Source organism: Anabrus simplex, chromosome 3, assembly GCF_040414725.1.
Source record: "Anabrus simplex isolate iqAnaSimp1 chromosome 3, ASM4041472v1, whole genome shotgun sequence".
In the NCBI taxonomy this organism is placed as follows: domain Eukaryota; kingdom Metazoa; phylum Arthropoda; class Insecta; order Orthoptera; family Tettigoniidae; genus Anabrus; species Anabrus simplex.
Window position 1 is genome coordinate 442,105,211 of NC_090267.1, and position 19,632 is coordinate 442,124,842.

General features: G+C 37.9%; 1 protein-coding gene across 2 annotated transcripts in view; it reads left to right on the top strand.

The window, feature by feature from the left end:
- The window catches only part of LOC136867418 (alpha-ketoglutarate-dependent dioxygenase alkB homolog 6), a 46,767-nt gene extending 28,270 nt beyond the window's left edge, over positions 1-18,497 (top strand). For both annotated transcript variants that reach the window (XM_067144621.2, XM_067144620.2), the window contains 2 exons: positions 7,362-7,463; positions 18,154-18,497. In XM_067144621.2, coding sequence (XP_067000722.1) covers positions 7,362-7,463; positions 18,154-18,429 — 378 coding nt within the window. In that variant the 3' untranslated portion in view covers positions 18,430-18,497. The remainder of the gene's footprint in view (positions 1-7,361; positions 7,464-18,153) is intronic.
- The last annotated feature ends 1,135 nt before the right edge of the window (positions 18,498-19,632 follow it).

Consider the following 19,632-nt stretch of genomic DNA (forward strand, 5'->3'; position numbering starts at 1 on the left):
GAATAATAGGAAATTTAATACTATATAACCTTAGTTATGTAGCATTCATCGATTACACCTCTAATAAGAAATATTTGAGAATTACATTTTAGGCCTTCTCCTAAACTACCATTTCACTCAGCGTGAATAAAATAATTTACAGCCTAGACTATAGCGACTTATTTCCTGACTTTGCATAGCGATTTTCATCAAGATAGGACTACTAATAACAATATTTGAGAATTAAATTTTAGGCCTTCCCCTAAACTACCATTTTTCTCAGCGTGAATACAATTATTGATAGCCTAGATTGTAGCAACTTATTCCCCAACTTTTCATACCCATTTTCTTTAAAATACGACCACGAATAACATAAATAGTTAAGAATTTAATTTTAGGCCTTCCCCTAAACTACCATTTCACTCAGCGTGACTAAAATGATTCATAGCCTAGATTGTAGAGGCTCATCTCCTGACTTCACATACCGATTTTCATTAGACCACTAATAACATAAATAGTTGAGAATTCAATTTTAGGCCTTCCCCTAAACTACCATTTCACTCAGCGTGAGTAAAATGATTTATAGCCTAGATTGTAGAGGCTCACCCCCCGACTTCACATACCGATTTTCATTAAATTCTCTTTAACCGTTTTCTCGTGATGCGTGTACATACATACAGACAGACAGAAATTACGGAAAAGTAAAAAGTGCATTTTCTTGTTACTATGGACATGACCGATACAGAAATACCATTATTTTCAAATTCTGAGCAATGTACAGACAAAACTCTTATTTTATATATATAGATGTTTATTTCACAGCCCGCCTGGTGGCCATGATCGTTAAGGCGCTGAAGTCTAAAACGGTCTAACACCGAGGTTAGCCGGTTCGAGTCCCGTTGGTCGAAAAAATTTTCACCATCAGAATGTTGGCCGGCAGGGTAGGGGAGGTGGTGGTATACAATTTCTAATCACTAGATTGCGTGCCAAAAGCCTGGATTAAATTCCAAACCTCTCCGCAGTGCTCATATGGAGTGAGGGCATATGACGCTGTTGATGGTGATTCGTCCGTCGGATGGGGACGTTAAGCCTTGAGCAGACCCCTTGGTGCTATTCGACAGGAGTAGGCTATGTGCCGGCACCGGGTTTCACCCTCTCCCTACTATCATATATCACGTCATTCATTTCATCTCTCATTAACTCCTCTGATGAGGTTGACGTCAGGAAGGGCATCCGGTCATAAAAAAACCGCCACGACAAATTCATCTCACCTCATACCCGACCCCGTAGGGAAACGGGACAAGGGTTGGACAAACAAACAGATGTTTATTTCACATCAGGCCGTATTGTCAGCTCATAACGGGAAGAATATTTTCCAGTGTCGATACTTCAAACCCATGTGTCTAACTTACCTCATGTACCCTATTTGACTATTCAGAAAGAATCTCACGCTGGAATTTTACGCCAAATGCCGATTAACTGCAGATGAGTTTAACTAATTGCGTGTATATTAAATTTGATGTAACTTTTAATTGTAAATAATTGTGAATATTTTTTTTAAAATATCTGAATTCCTCGATTAATTTATACATCCAAAATTTTCACCTGTATTTTTCGTTAAAGAAGTACGTTAATTACATGAGAAAATACAGTATTATCAGTATACCGGGTGGTTCACCCGCCTGTTGCAGTTTACTGCAATTACTGCGTTCAATTCTGAAATACATCAGTCCCTCTCCCTAAACTGGGGTAGTATAACGAGATGTGTGGCTACGGGCTAGAAAACAGTAAGAATCCTGAGTGCCACTATGAATTCATTATGATTATCCCGAATTAGCCCATAGAACTAGCACAGATACGAAGAACGTGTATCTTACAACAGGAGGTGCACACACAGACCAGGGATAGGTATTGCATATGCTAGGTATTGCCCGCTACATGTCAAGCCTCACAATACCTCACTTGTTAGGGGCGTGATTGGAGATTTGAAAGTGAACAGTGTTTGAGGGTTAAGAGGTTCAAATCCCATGCAGATTTTCTTTTTTTTTTACATCCCGTTGTCTGGGATGTGGCAAGGTTGCATACTTAATAGTTTCCACAGACTGATTTCTTTATTTGTCCCTGAGGTTAGGAAACATGCGACAGGATTTTACCTGTCATTGCTTAACGCAGCACTAGCTCGAACTGATGACCTCCGTGGTTGATACAGAGCTGCGTGCAATGTTGTAAGGACCGTCTGGCACATTGCAACATCTCTGGTGTAACGGATCGGCATGCCTCGGTGATGAGCTGTCTGAGGTGACCAGAGTTTGCCGGCTGTGTATACACCAGTTGTTTTACATGGCCCCACAGAAAAAATCCAGGTGTGTAAAATTGGGCAATCTGATGGACCAGGAGACAGGTCCTCCGCTTCCTGTCCATTTATCAAGATTTGTCACATGGAGATGGTCCAGGACAACCACTGCCATCATGTGCGGTGGACTCTGTCATGTTGAAACCACATCCTAGAGCAGTCAAAGAGTGGCCTATGTTCCAAGAATGGTGGCAGTTCTTCTTGAAGAAACCGCAGATAGCATTCTTTCATTAGAGGTCCCTCAAAGAAATCTGGACCAATGAGGTAATCACCCACAATGCCACACCATACAATCAAGCCTCACTGTACTTAAGTAGCTACCTGTCGTATGGAATGGAGTTTATCCACACTCCAGTAATGCATATTATGGCGATTAATGGTTCTGTTGTGGAACAGCGCCTCATCCATAAATAAGATGGTCGCTAAAAATGCAGAATCACTGTCCACAGTGTCCATTGACATAACGCCACCTGGGCTTCAAAATCATGACCCTCTTGGTGTAAGTGCAGATGATACAGATGAAATCGCTGGGTATGTAATATCCACATATCAGACGCCCAGCTGATGTTCGTCTCCTGTGCAATGGCCCGTGTGAGAGTTATGCTGGATATCATCCAAGATAACCTCTTCATTGTGAGCAGACATCACAGGATGATCTCGAACAGGCCGTATCCTTCCCAGAGATGTAGTAGCCTGCAGACATCTTTCCTCACACCCAAATTTCATGTCTATCAGTTGTTATCTATCCAGATAGCGTTCTCAGTACAGGCGTTGTGCATGGTATGCATTCTGTCTAGAGCAACATATCCACATACTCATTGCTAGAATACATCACGTGGCAGTAAATAAGCTTTGTGTTATGTTGTGACTTTCCACGAAGGAGGGGAGTTCGTGCAGTTACATACCTACACGCCATCACTTGTTGTTCCAATGGGGCACACTTTTCCCTATACCTGTAGTCTATGAAGCTTGAAACATGTACGATGTAGCTAACTGGTTGCCTGTGTCTTAGCTACAGACCATCACCTCCTCATCCTCATCCAACCCAGCTCCATACCCTATGCCATGATACGTATGGCCCTTTACAGGCCCAAATCGGTCTGTGGAAGCTATCAAGTATGCAACCTTACCACATGCCAGATATTTGGTGGTAAAAAAAAAGAAGAAAAATCCGTGGGATTTGCACATATCCCACCACGCCCTTGCCATGTGAGCTACTATGAGGTTTGCATGCAGCACACAATTTCCAGCCCATACAATACCTGATCCTGGTCTGTGTGTGCACATCCTGTTGTAAGGTATTCGTATCTTTGCTGGTTTTACGGGTTCATTCAAGGTAACCTTAGTGAGTTAATAGTGGCGCACACAATTTCTTCTGTCTCCTAACCCATAATCACACATCTCGTTATATTACCCCAGTTTAGGGAGAGGGACCGATTTATCTCAGAATTGTAGTAAAAGCGGCAGGATGTATAAAACTAGATCACAAGGGGCTGGTGGATCACCCAGTATACATATTTATATCTTTATACTAATTTAATTTAACATATGCACATTTCACCACTTTGTGAAAGAGTATGCATGTCAACTAGTGTGGCAAATGAAATAGTATGTGGTATCAATAAATGATATATTCATAGGAATGACGAAAATGATGTAAATCACAGCACAGGTAATAAAAAAATGATCGACCCATGACACAAAGGACCATCAAACTGTATACGTTTTGAGCTGCTCAACGCCCAAGGCAGGCATGTATCATCTCACTGGTGGGAACTTGTCAGACCACCGAAAGGCATATGTATGATACACCAAACCATAAATCTCATTAGGTTACGGCAACACAAAAACTGATGTGTTAAACATGACATTTATCAATCAGCAGAGTCAGTGGAACTTCGGCAGGCGGACCAAGGCCCTCCATGGTAAGTGCAGAGTCAAGAAAACAGAGGGGAGGGAGCGAACAACAAACAAAATTAAAGAAAAGGGAATGAATCAATTTAAACAACTTATATTTCAACCATAAATGACTAGAACTGGCAAAGTGCAACAAATTATTATAATTAATAAACCACCTTTCCAATACACAAAATCCTTATATTTAGGATGAAACCATTTAATCACAAATTGGACATGTTTCACTCAACTTTGTGAGCATCATCAGCAATAGTTAACATAAATCATTGGTGGGTCAGGGCCCTGATCCTGGTGTATATCACAAAAGAATGTCTAATATATATTGATAAAAATATATAAATTTAACACTTTAAAAATAATCAATAAGATTATTTATGTCTATTAAAACAAAAATTTTAATCATTCAAATTGTTTAAAATGTAAAACGGAATGGATGGCTTAATTGTTAAAAATAGTATATGGTAATTAGATGTTCTTAAAAATCGTTGTCCAACATATCTACGCTCGATTATATTAGACTGTGTATGATAAAATCAGTTTTTCATATCAGGGTGAGTTCTTATTATAGACTATGTTGCTGTTTTTTTAAGAATAAACATGATGAGAAACGCTAAAATCGCACATGATGGTTGAAAAACGAGTTCACTGGTGATAAAATGTCGTCTAGATCGGCGTAATTTAGCCTTTATGGGACTCCTTGCGTTGTAATTTCTGCAATTATTTTATGCAGTAATATGTTGAAATTGTTCTTCTAACGGAAAAATGCTGATCTATTATATCACTGGTGATAAAATGTCGTGTAGATCGGCGTAATTTAGCCTTTATGGGACTAAAAGGCTTTCCGTTAGAAGAACAATTTCAACATATTACTGCATAAAATAATTGCAGAAATTACAACGCAAGGAGTCCCATAAAGGCTAAATTACGCCGATCTAGACGACATTTTATCACCAGTGAACTCGTTTTTCAACCATCATGTGCGATTTTAGCGTTTCTCATCATGTTTATTCTTAAAAAAACAGCAACATAGTCTATAATAAGAACTCACCCTGATATGAAAAACTGATTTTATCATACACAGTCTAATATAATCGAGCGTAGATATGTTGGACAACGATTTTTAAGAACATCTAATTACCATACACTATTTTTAACAATTAAGCCATCCATTCCGTTTTACATTTTAAACAATTTGAATGATTAAAATTTTTGTTTTAATAGACATAAATAATCTTATTGATTATTTTTAAAGTGTTAAATTTATATATTTTTATCAATATATATTAGACATTCTTTTGTGATATACACCAGGATCAGGGCCCTGACCCACCAATGATTTATGTTAACTATTGCTGATGATGCTCACAAAGTTGAGTGAAACATGTCCAATTTGTGATTAAATGGTTTCATCCTAAATATAAGGATTTTGTGTATTGGAAAGGTGGTTTATTAATTATAATAATTTGATACTCTGAACTCCAATACGGTTGGAAAATGAGATTTATAACTTGTAAAGTGCAACAATCCAAGAATAGGAATCACAAAGATTTTAGTAAGGGTTCTGCCCTTTTAACAACAAAATGCAATTGAGACAGATCTTGATTTAAAAAAATTGTTGCGAATAACACCAATAAGTTTCTACGAAAGCCCAAGACTCATATTCGGCAGAAAACCACAATTAGTATATATTTAATTTACATATTTTTTCTTTAAAAAAAAAAAAAGACACTGATTAAGAAAGAAGGGGGAGGCATGAATATAATTTGATAATAGTAATTAAAGGCCACACTTACAATCAAATACCAAACCCAAAAGGGGTAAGAGAGTTAGATCACGTTACAAGACTGAAATATACGACTTAATACCATAAAATTAAAAAAAAAAGGAAAAAAAGGAGACAGACAGAGAAGGGAAGGAAAGGGAGGGGGATTCTTCCAGGCTGCTTAAACACTGTAAGTTGGCAGTGTGAGTGACCGCTCCAGCCTCAAGAAAAGTTTCAGGAAGTGGCAACACTTCTAACATTTGTCCAGATACTGTTTATCATGTATAGTAGGAGATTAATTAAGATATCAGTCTGAAGGACTCAGTTAGAATGAAGGCCATAAAGGCACAGAATAATCAATCGTTCAGTGTTCAAGTCTTGATGGAAAACACGAAAGATGAAAAAGTTATAACATTTTGCTCACCCAGTCTGAAGATTTTCAATGCAGCTTTTCACAGAATAAAAATGTAAAACATTGCAACGGGCCAGCCGCCTGCGAAATGTTCCGCTCTCTCCACTCAGGGATGTTTTCACTCGATGTCTGACCGGCGAAACGAAGTAATAGCACGCTTATATAGGTGGTGAAGCGAGTCCAGAAGTTACTCGACGAAAAATACGTAAGCGTGACGTCACAGCGGAGCAGCAGCAGTGCAGGGGAACAGGCCAGTTTGTCAACAGCTGGGCGAGGAAGCAGACGGAGAGAAAATGGCAGCAGTAGAATGCGACGGATGGCAGACGGTAAGGAGAAAAAATATTGATGTAGTAGAGAGGCCGTAACACTAGGTGGCTTGTTTGTCGATTGAGGAGATGTAACATGGCACATTTTAAAACACATTCATAAATCTAGTCAGGACGAAGTCACAGTGGGTCCATCTGCCTCCAAGAGGAACTGAAATGAAGTGTGCTTAACTTATTCCAAATAATAACATTTCAGTTATTAGAGAAGAACGGCTGCTATAACACCTAAGGATTACTTTGAAAGTAAAGTAAAAAATCAAGAGATGTCTGATGGGTACAGAAGTTTCTCATCAAGAGAAACTGTGATGGGGAAGATACTGAATGAAGAATTATAAGGCAGAAATATTTCAAAGAAATTTGTTTAGTTTGAGAACTGGCCTGCAGGAGTGGAAAATCAATGGCGATGGTAAGTACACAGGAGTAACTACTCTTTCCCAAGTTTCTAACTGAAACAACACAATAAGAAAAAGCATTCACTTGATGCTTGTAATAGAGCCAAAATTGTAAAACTTGTATGTTATGTATTTCTTGGATAATGAAATTTTTGAAATGTTCCTTCCGTTTTGTACCCCCTCTTAATTTTTTTAAATACATACATATATGCTTTTCTAGCCACATCTGGATGGCCCACTGTTTTATCCTACGGTTACAACAATCAGCTGCGGATCACATACAATGTTGGACTTCAAGAGGCCTATTTTGACTGATGAAAATGTAAGTACCTACTCGTATATTATATTCTGATTTGCAAATCATTCCTTCTACACACTGTGGATGTGATCTTTTACTCTTCACCTCCTTTTTACAGTAGACCTAAATATCCCTGACAGGAGCCACGCAAGCAGGTCATTTCCATTGTAGTGCAAGTTGGAAGCAATCGGATCCATTCCTGACTTTCTTCAGTCATTTTTCCTGGCAAATGCTGGGGCTGTACCTTAATTAAGGCCATGGCTGCTTGCTTCCTCGTAGCCCTTTCCTATCCCTTCGTTGCCATAAGACCTACTGTATCTGTGTCGGTGCGATATAAAGCAAATTGTAAAAATAAAAGAGAGAGACCGGCTTTCCCATTTCCTTGTTGCATCAAATGCTCAAAAATACATGGCCTGGCTTGGGGTTGGTTGTAGATTCAGCTTTGGAAATCTATGTTCAATGTGAAATTCTATTTCTGGACCATGAACATCTCCTTACTGTTTACCTAATCTTATTTGCCCACTTAGTTGGTGCAGTCATTAATATCTTAAGTAAGAAATATTGTATATACTATTCACAAGTTGATGAGTGAGACTGTGGTAAATCATACCTAGGATGGCTGAGAGACATAAACCCACTTCACTTCTTTGTTATATTACTGTATCTGTTCCCTCTTGAGTGAATGGTCAGGGCAGTGGTGTTTGGTGCAGAGGGTCTCGAGTTTAATTCTTGATGGGGCTGGGGATGTTAGCTGCATCTGGTTAAATTCTGTAGGTCAGGAATTAGGTGTTTATTATCATTTTAAATACATATCTTCATTTACATACCACACATAAACACGCAAGAGTGAATATATCCCACCAGGTAGGATTGGTGTCAGTAAAACTAGGCTTAAGTCATATGTAGTGCTGACACCAAGTAATTAGGAATAGATCAGAAAGAAGAAAGCTTACTTGGTTACTGTAAGTTTAATATGTTCTGTTCTGTTCACTCAATCTAGCCTTAGAGTAGTGGCAATACTAGGAATTGCATCAGGTACCTGCTAATCCTGGACCATGGTATGAGATAACTGTATGTTGTATTTACACATTTTAGAAGTATTCCAGCCTATTTTAGGAGTTGTGACTACTTAACTGGCTATAAATAGTAAAAGTGCCAGCTCAGAAAGGATTCCTGCCTTATGACAGAGTTTTGGGGCATAACTACATGGCCTGGGTCAATTGGAAATATGATTAAACAAGAACCAAGAAAGACCAATTGCTAGCTGCCTGGTTGGATTATCGAATGCTTCTAGCTCTGGTCTGTATGATGCCATCTTTGCATCCCTTGAAAGGACAGTTGATAAGAACTCTGGTATGCAGTATGCAGAATTCTGAGGACCACATAATATAATCAAAGATGGGAGGCAATTGAGTAAAAGTATTGTTCGGAGATCAGAAGAATGCACATGGCCAGTGCGGCACGAGGCGAAGGGGTTTTCGTCAGTAGAGCCAGTGATGTAATCGTTACCATAGCAATCCCGCTACTACCCAGGCGACTTTATATTTGCTTTTAAGGTACGTTTTCCTAGAAGCGACTCCAGCGATAGTCGGTCAGCGATCATCGCATGTAGGAAAATGATGACGTGCAAACTCAGAAGAGGAGTTCTTCATAATAATCAATGAGTGACTATCGCGAAGTGATTATCGCTGGAGTTGCTTCTAGGAAAACGTATGTTTACTGACAGCTCTTCGCTCTTGTTAGTTGTAATCCAGCTATTGCGTTGTTCTGCATTCCTTCGTATTCCTTCTCAGTTGTTGCCATTTATCCGTTGTTATTGTTCTTGCTCTTCATTTCTCTTGTTATTTCTGTGTAACTGTTTTGTAAAGACTGCGTAATGTCTGTCATAAGCAAGACGGGAAAGACAATTTACAGTGAAGCTAGAGAAGTGATCAGGAATATTATAAAACAATGTGATGAGGAAGCTACACACTTGGTAACAGAGAGAGTAACTTGCAGGCTGCTAATTATAGCTGTATATTTATTTCTTCCTCAGTATGGTATTTTATGCCATTTATTCGGTCTCAAACTGTTCAATCAATTAACTTCATCGATGATATGTTTGTATAGTCTTCAAAGCATTTTTCTGAGCACCATATTGATAAACTTTATACAACCGTACTCTAATAATTTGCACTTATTTGAAGATTTTTGATAGAAAGTGCAAGTTTATTATTCTCAGAGTTTGTATACATTGTAAAGTGATACAGTGAAACCTCGGTTATCTGTTCTGATGCCCGGGAAGGGGTGAATGGTTAATAAAAAAGAACGGATAATCCATACTGCTAATATTAATGGACTTTAAAGTACATAAAATACATACCATATAGCCTTAAAATGCAGTGCATTAAACCCTCTTTAAAACCATTATGTAGTCAAAGCTACAACAATACATACTAAATATTCACCTAAATTACCAGCAGACCATAAATAATTAATTTACCTGGTGTCATTTAAGCTGTTTTAAAAAATCTGTTACTTTTTTGCACTCCTACAACTTATTTTCTTCTTTATATCCATTCTGAGCTTTCTAATGATAAGAATGTCTGAAAAATCTGTATCGTCCTCTTGCTCCAAGAATTCCACTAATGCTTCAGCCGACTCCGGTGCGGTCTGAAGTGGTACGCAATTGTTTGTGACACACTCTTCTTCCCCATCCTCCTCACTTTCACTCGTCACTTCGCAGCTGACTGCCGAGTTCCCATTCGCGCTTTTATTTACTATTTCGTCATTAGTTGAAATATGATGCCCAAGGAATACATCGTCAGTATGAAGCCGCTCCTCAATGTTACTTTCATCCACTTCTCCAAAATGAATGTTATTTTCAGTACTCTTCAGGATATCTTTGATCATCAATCCCTCATTTTCATCTTCATAAGTGAACCCATGAAAATTGTCGGTAAGCTCTTCAACATCAACATACAATTTTCTCCACGATCGAGTGAAGTTCTGAGTGGTTACTAGATCCCATGATTTCTGGGCAAGATAAAGCGCTTTTTTAAGGGCCATTTTCTCCAAATCGAGTTAAACCTGGTATAAATTAAACCCGTTTAACTTTAGTACTTAGTTTAAACCTGCGTCCATTTTCTCCACCAATTTCTGACCCTCGTTTAGTTTAAACGACAGCTCGCCTATTTAAACTAACGATTTAATGTCAAGAATTTAAATTTTTGGTCCGTACTGAATTGAAATTTACAATTACAGATAAGGATAAAGGTTTCCACCTGTTCAATACAGTAAAATAGTGAGATTATTAAAATACCACATATTTATTATCTGTCATTCTGGGACCAGTTTTGGCACCTTCCTGTGCCATCATCAGCCTAGGAAATTGTTGCAAGGCTATTTTAAGTACCAGTGTGAGAACATGAACACAGCATTCTAAACTAAGTTGTAAATTTTTATAATTACGTATGTTGCTTAAAATCTGTGTAATTAAAATACAGAGACTAGATTAATCCTTATGGGATAATAGACGCATCATAAAACATTTATATATATTTTTAATTTAAAGCTCTTTGTGGTATCGATTTGTTGTAGCTATTATAAAACTAATTGTAACATCCAGTTTTGATAAAGTCTTTCTTGTAGGGCAAAACTCATACAGCTATGAAGTATGTACGACTAGCCTTAAAGAGTAATAAGAGCATTCCTTTAAAAATTTATGTCCTTAGGCACTTTCTAAAATACTAAACTAACGGCTGATTTCTAGCATAGTGTTCTCTTTACGTGGGTAGAATAACTTATCATTGTCCATTTTTTAACATGAAACAGTTCCTCATAATATGTAATCTAAGAACAATCTATAATTTACAGATTTTCTTCCGTTAGAATAAAAGATCTAATGTCACAGTCCTTGTACAGTTACTCTAAAATAGCTTAATTTGATGATGTGCTGTAAGTATTAGCTCTGTATTTCAATGTTGATCCAATATTAGTGTAGGGCTGAAGCCGTGCGTTGATTGACGAGATATCTTGAAAATTTCAATTTTCAGGTGGATTTGAATGAGTTTAGAACGATCTCGAACCAACACGGACCGAAAAGTAGAGACAAATTCTTTGAACTGTATGTTAGCATTACAAAATCGGAGACAGAGAAAGCACTTTGTAAAAAGATAGTAAGGAAGGAAACTCACCTCGAGCACCAAGTTGACAAGCGTAGAGTTAGTGAGGAACTGCAATGCAGAGTGTCAAGAGACAGCTTGCAAGCATCAGCTGTTAGGCGGGGCATGTTAGGTAGGTGGAGGGGAGGTTGCGGTAGCAGGAGAATGTAGGTCAGGAAGACGTGGATTCCGATGGGGATAGTAGGCCAGCGTGTTACGTATTGTTTTGTGATCCGATTGATCTTTAGGTATTTTAAAATTATTTATAACCGAAATAAGCATATAAAATAAAATTGTGGGTTTTTAGGACAGATCATTGAGATTGTAGCATCCAGTTCTTTTAAAGATGATGCTTTCATTGTTCTTTTATTGAGTCCATGCGAACTGTCAGAACTCGCTACAAACTGCAGCACTTTGTCTTCGTCTTTATTCTTCATTAGGTCCCGCACTGTTGTCACACCCACACTGAACTCTGATGCTAAATTTGAGACTAGTTCACCTTTCTTTAACCGTTTGATTATATTATCTTTATTTTGTATGGTTAAAACTACACGTTTTCTTTTTACTGCAGATTTCGATCTCAACATTTCTCGACTGTTAGAACAGAAAATAAATGTTCAACTTTATCAGTCACTCTCGCATTTCCTTACTTTGCACTACGGTACAGAATGTAGCCTACCTGTCTACTAATAGCGGACCGCTAGGCTGGTTTCCAATTCCTGTGCATTGTGAAATATTTACAGTGCAGTAGCCTGTGGTGAAAATATTTAACCTTGACAGAGAACGATATGAAAGACATACCTGCCAACCCTTCCGATTTACCCGGAAACTTTCCGTTTTTTAACTCGTCTTCCGATTTTCCGATTTATTTTTACTTTTTCCTATTTTTGACCATTATAACCTTCAGTACGATCAATACTCTTCCCCTAGGATAAATTATTGTGTGCTTGTGTAATTTACGTAATCTTATTTACAAGCGTATTTATTTGGTGCTTTATGTGGCGAGTGTATCGTCTGTCGCCTTCGTGTATCGTGTTTCCCACTCATTACAGCATCGTGTGTGTGTGGTTTTTTTTTACAGCTGGGAATTCGGGACGACAATCGTTCTACAAGCGAAATAGGCTATCGCGTGCTAGCGACTCCGTTAATCGGAACAAAAGGTTAAGTTTCTTATTGTGTGGTTCGCGCGCTGTTAACATCATTTCTGTGCGTAGTTTCGTTGGAGTTGTAGGCCACATGTATTTTCTTGCGGTTCTGTGCTTTTCCCCAAGTCGTATGTTAATAATATATGAAACATTATTGACCTGTTTTGTATCTGGTAGTTTTGCCTATTTCAGTACATTTGTGTACATTCTTAGTTCATAATTTTAATGAGTTGAATGTGTTTGAGAGTTGTGTCGGTGACACCTTCTCGTATTTTCTCTTCACATTGTGGCCACAAAACGTAACAAACCTTATCTCCAAGTGTTCAAAGATACCTATAAAATTTAATTTCCGTTCATGTTATAGTCTAGTAGTCGGCTCCGCGGTGTAGGTGCCTCATACCCGAGGCCCCGGTTTTGATTCCCGGCCAGGTCAGGGATTTTTACCTGCATCTGAGGGTTGGTGAGGACCACTCAGCCTACGTGATTACAATTGAGGAGCTATCTGACAGTGCGGTCCTGGTGTAGAAAGCCAAGAATAACGGCTGAGAGGATCCGTCGTGCTGAAAGCTGCAGGCCTTCGAACTGAGCAGCGGTTGCTTGGTAGGCCATGGCCATTCAGGGCTGTTGCACCATGGGGGGGGGATTATAGTATAATAAAGGAAACTATTATGCATTTTGCTCCGTGTTTGTTACATTTTCTTGTAACAATTTTTATATTTTTTAAGTTTAACTTTCTAAATTTAATGGTCAATTCACCTTGTAACTGTAGATATGGATACATTTTATATTGTCCTTTTTTAAGCGAGACTTTGGCGCAATATACGGGATGAAATCCAAGAATTGAAAAATCTTCCTATTTTTGATTTCTGAAAGTTGGCAGGTATGGAAAGATCTACGTACAGTACTCGGAGATGTTACACGCTACCAAATAAGTTCTAGGTCTCATTCTGAAGTAGAAATGACCAGCATACCGTACTCTACGCTCCATGGGCTGAGAGAGGGCACATTTTACACAAGATAAAATTACGTATGAAGTCATGTCCCAATGCCGATTGCCGGTCTACGTGCGTGTACGTACAGTAGTTACTGATTATAAAAATTGTAATTGAAAACAATAAGTTAAACCACCTCTCCAGTACTTATCAATCCTTATATTTAGGATACAATCATTACAACTGGTGTTACAAGTTGGGACATGTTTCGCTTAACTGTCGTAAGCATCTTCAGCCACAAGAAACATAACCTAAAGTTTGGCCAGGGCCCCGAACGTAGTGATCTCAAAGTATAGTAGTTCTCCAAAATCTAATGTTCACATTAGTGAAGATCAACAACCATAAAAGTAGTGTGTAAGCTTATAACAATTTCATATAAGATAATGAACTAAAAACACTACATTTGTATTGACGGAGGTTAAAATACATCAAATTATATGAGCTGATAATAAAGTAAATAAAAATCATATTAGATTTCACATTGCAATCAGTTAATCACTAAAAATGTTTTTTACAATACTATTAAAATAGTTTTTATTTTCGTTGAGTGAATTCTAAAGTAAATTAGAATAGTCACTACTTAAATCTCATTCTATTGCATAGAAATGAGCCAGGTACAAAAAATCACTTAATAGTTGGTTAAATAATGGAGTAGTTCACATCACGGAATTGAATCATGCCTGAAACTGCATAAGTATATAGAGACAAATGTCCAGATTTCCTTAATAAAATGTTAAAGCCGAAAACAGGTGTCTTCGAGTTTCAACTAGCAAAGTCTTAGGTGGAGAATGAAACGCAATGAGCGTGTATTGAAGTCTGAAAATATAAAAGAAAAAGAATGTGTGTCAGTTTCTAGAAAAGCAGAGTACTCAATAAAGTGAGAGTCTAAGACCGCTTACCCCTTATGTTCGTAGAGAGGCGACTAGTCACCTTAGCCGCTTGAGGAGGTCTGGTAATGGTCTGTCCACCGAGCTCGTTAGCTGCAGTCGCTTAAGTGCGGCCAGTATCCAGTATTCGGGAGATAGTAGGTTCGAACCCCACTGTCGGCAGCCCTGAAAATGGTTTTCCGTGGTTTCCCATTTTCACACCAGGCAAATGCTGGGGCTGTACCTTAATTAAGGCCACGGCCGCTTCCTTCCCACTCCTAGCCCTTCCCGTCCCATCGTCGCCGTAAGACCTAACTGTGTCAGTGCGACGTAAAACAACTAGCAAAAAAAAATTTTAAAAAATCGTCTGTCCGCTTCTATGTGTGTTGTAGGGGTGTGCCTGCATGGGTGGAGAGCAAGCCGTGAGGGAGGGTTAGGCGCAACCTTGAGAGCGCTAGAAGTTGGCGGCGAAGTTATGGCATAAGGAGGAGATAAGGCGGAAGCTGCTGTTATGACCGGGGGGGTTATTTAAGAGTTTATAATTGAAAATTCTCATGAAATTATCATGATTTATATCAAAATTAGTAAGCATCCTGGGGACTTGTTCAATTATCGGGCTATCATTTTAAGAAACATCATTCAAATTATTATTGTTATTAAAGTGTTGATCCAAAAAAACGTGTTTTCAAATTCGGTCATTAAGTTGCTTTTATTTACATATGTAATAATGTGAAGGTCCTGATCATTTGTAGTAAAATTATGGCCGGATCTCTCGTATGGTTGCTCATAGCTGAATATTTTTTATGCTTTAAGGCGTTATAATGTTCCAAGTATCTAGTTCTAAAATGACAGCCAGTTTGCCCGATATAAGAAGATTCACACTGGGTGCACTTAAGTCTGTAAATACCAAAATTTGAAAACTTTTCCTGAGAAACATTAACAGAGTTGGAATTAAAAAATATGTTCCGATTAGTATTGCGAGTACGGTAGGCAGTTCTGATATCGTGCTTCTTTAACTGGTTAGTAATGCTGTACAGTATATAGCTGGGTTAACGAAGGTGAAGGTGGCAATTTTCATTCTTTTGCACTTACCAGAACGTGAAACATCAGAGACATTTGAAATTAAAACTGGACTATGGCAGGGAGATGAGCTCTCACCACTATTATTTAACTGTGCTCTAGAAATGGTAATGAGGGAATGGTTTAGGAAATGTCCCCCCAAAATAAAGATTGGACAAAAAATCAAAACAAATTGCATGGGTTTTGCTGATGATTTAGCATTACTAGTAGTGGACATAAAAGAAGCAAAAACCCAGATATCAGAACTTCAAAACATTGCAAATAAATCTGGCCTCAAAATATCATTTGAAAAAACAGAAATTATGCCCCAAAAACCAACATAGCTAAAAGAAGTCACCATAAATGGTAATAAAATCAAAATAGTAACTCAATTTAAATCTTGGAGAAGTAATAACACATAACCTAAATGAAAAAAATCTCAATCCAAATAAGAACAAATGCACAAAAATTAACATGCGATATCTACAAAAAGAAATGTCTATCAATAAATATAAAAATAAAACACTACAACACAGTTATAAAACTGGAAGCTACATATGCAGCAGAAACACTCTTTTACCTGAATAAACAATCAAAGACTGACAGACTTCAGAAAATTGAAAGGAGGATTGGAAGAACCTGCATCAACAAAAAATACCAGAAAGATGGACAGTGGCGGTTAATACCAAACAAAGTCGTGTACAAAGAGCTAGAACCCATTACAGATACTATGCGTAAGAGGAGACTGGGTTTCTTTGGACATATCATGAGGATGCAGGATTCGAGACTTCTGAAACAACTAGTACAACACAATCTCGTCTCAAAAAATACCACAACAGGATGTAAATGGATCAGAGAAGTAAGAGAGGATCTGAAGGAAATAGGCCTTACAACAGAAGACACCACAAATAAGATAAAATGGAATACAAAACTCAAGAATACAAACCTCCGCTTTACCCTTACACAAAACAAACCAACAACACGCACGTTTTCAACTGAGGAAAGGGCACGAAGATTGGAGAGTCTGAAGAACTACTGGGAGGACCGCAAAGCCCGAACAATCCCTTCAAGGATACCTGAACGACGGACTGACTAAAGTGATCCTATGTGGTCATAGAAGAAGAAGAAGAAGAAGAAAGGTGATCTAGAAAACATCTTGAAGGAGGAAAGAAAGATCTTGAAGAAAATTCTGGGCCCAGAGAGAAAAGAAGAAGGGTAATAGATTCAAATCACGCAAAGCTACGGAAAGACTATCCAACCTTGCTGCAGAGATGAGGAAACAAAGAGTGAAATTCTATGGACACAAAATGGAGTAATGTCTCTTCCCTTGTAAACTTTGTCATAAGGCAGGAATCCTTTCTGAACTGGCTTTTACTATTTATGGACAGTTAAGTAGTCATACTTCTTAAAATAGGCTGGAATACTTCTAAAATGAGTAAAGACAACACAGTTATCTCACATCATGGTCCAAGATTAGCAGGTACATGATGCAATTCCTAGTATTGCCATTAGTCTAAGGCTGGTTTATTGACCAGAACAGAGCACATTAAACATACAGTAACATAACTAACAAGTAAGCTTATTTTCTTCCTGATCTGTTCCCAATTACTGGTGTTGGCCGTACATACGGCTTAAGTCTAATTTTACTGACACCAATCCTATATGGTGGGAAATATTCACTACTGCGTGTTTATGTGTGGTACGTAAATGAAACAAATATATATAGGCGGAGGGGGTGGAGAGAGAGGATGGTGGGGGGGAGGGGACATGAAACACACAATACTGTAAGATGAATATAATGATAGATCATTGTGGAAAGAGGACACAACGATAAACAAGGAACCACAAATGGACAAGGACAATCTCCGCATTATTATACATTTGTCTTCAAATAGATACAAGAAAATTGAATGAGACTTGTGTACTTGTGTATTGAGCAAGGTTAAAAGGTGGGCAGGGTCCTGTACCATGTTGCTGTCTACTACAGAATCCCTCCACATTCGATGTAGTTCTCTAGCTCTCTTTATCTTTCTTAGAAATCCTCTCAATTCTCTGAATTGTATGAGGCAGAGTGAGATAGAATGATCATCAGAAATTCCAGTCTAATATATTTTAATAAATTACATTATGAGATTTTAAGAATCCGTTAGAAAAATTGGCCTAGAAATTATTTTGATATGTTTGCAAAACTCACCCCCCCCTTTACTCTGCGTCTCTCGTATGTCTGTTGTCAGAATTACTAAGTAGATCAACTTAATTTTAAATTTAAAACTTTGGAAAATGACATGTGACCTGAAATTATTCTTATAAGTGCATGATTAATTAAAACAAGCAGTTATTTACAGAATTCATTCATATGTTTTCGTATCATGTTGAGAGTTTATTACTAGCTATTGTCATATTCTTATGAACTAACTCAGCTAGTCATCCTAGTGTTAAAAAACAAGCAGTCGTTTTCTATTGATATTGGAGATTTTTGTAATAGTAACACTCCTGATTTATTCTTCCAGGAAACTGATACATCAGACCATGGGCCAGACACCAAGATACTTTCCTTGCTATTGGAACGGCGTAGCCTTCTTATTTTGCAGGATGACATGTATCATAAATATATGCACTCAATAGCAGAAGTAGAAGACGACATTGTAACTGATAAAGTCGCAAATCTCAAGACTTGTGGAATTCAGTACATTCAAGGACAGACATTAAAACGTAGCACACGGATTTCCCTAACAATTCGTCATGTACCTCGTACTTCCAGATTCCAAATCAGATTGGGGAAATAAATGTGTTCTGTTTTGTTGTTTTATTTATTGTAATAAATTTAGAAACAAAATCTTGTTTCTAGAATTGATTCAGGTGTGTTTATATTTCCTAACATATTCATTACATGTATAACATTTTACTAGAAAGTCTTCACAACAGGCAGTAGCTGGTTATTGTTCTACTCTGCTCCAGCACACAACTCAGGATTGTTAGGAATGAACTTTTATCAAAACCAATTATATTTTATTTACAGCATAATCATCACAATAATAATAATAATAATAAATAATAATAATAATAAATAATAATAATAATAATAATAATAATAATAATAATAATAATAATGTGGTATTTTTTTTTTTTTGGTGACAGTCAAGAAGTGATTTCATAACTCTCCAACACAATTTTCACATGGAGCTGTATTGGGACCTTTGTGTATGAGCTCAGACAGCATTAAAAAATAAAAAAGCAGTATGCACCTGCAGAGCTAGTTTCAAATCCTCCATGGACATAGAACCCATCAGGATGGTTACCCAGTTGTGTTTCCATTTAAAATAATCACCATCATCAGGGGTCGTGGCTTGCCAAGATGACTGCCACCCAGCCTGATGGCTTGCAGATATTGGAGTATTGGAACGACACGTAGTCGGCACGATGATGGCTGTGTGGCGTGACTTTTGTGACTCCAAAACCTAACCTAACCTAATCCCATGGCATTACAGCCCTGAAGGACCTTGGCCTACCAAGAGACCCAGCCCAAAGGCCTGCAGATTACGAGGTGTCGTGTGGTCAGCACGATGAGTCCTCTTGGCTTTATAGACCGGGTTTGTGACTCCAACCCTCGGATAATTCCTGCCACCAGGCACCCTCACATTGTTTCCAACAATCTCTGCCACATCAGGACGGCATCTGCTAAGTTTGAAGCTACAGTAATAGTGAGGGAAAGTAATGTTGTCAACGAGGTAACTAATGAATGTTAATCTATGTTACCGGTACTTAAAATTTTGTATTATTTAAAATTTAAAAAAATTGGCCTAGGCTGTCACTATTGTAATGGCCACACAGTTTTGAGGGTTCATAGACTTGCTTAGACAAATATTATGTGGATAATAAATTTTATTCAATAGAATGTGGTACACTTGGAATGTGGGTAATAACTCGGTGTAGTATGGGTCTGTGATATGAGAAATAAGAGACATAATTTAAGAGTTCAGTAGTAATAT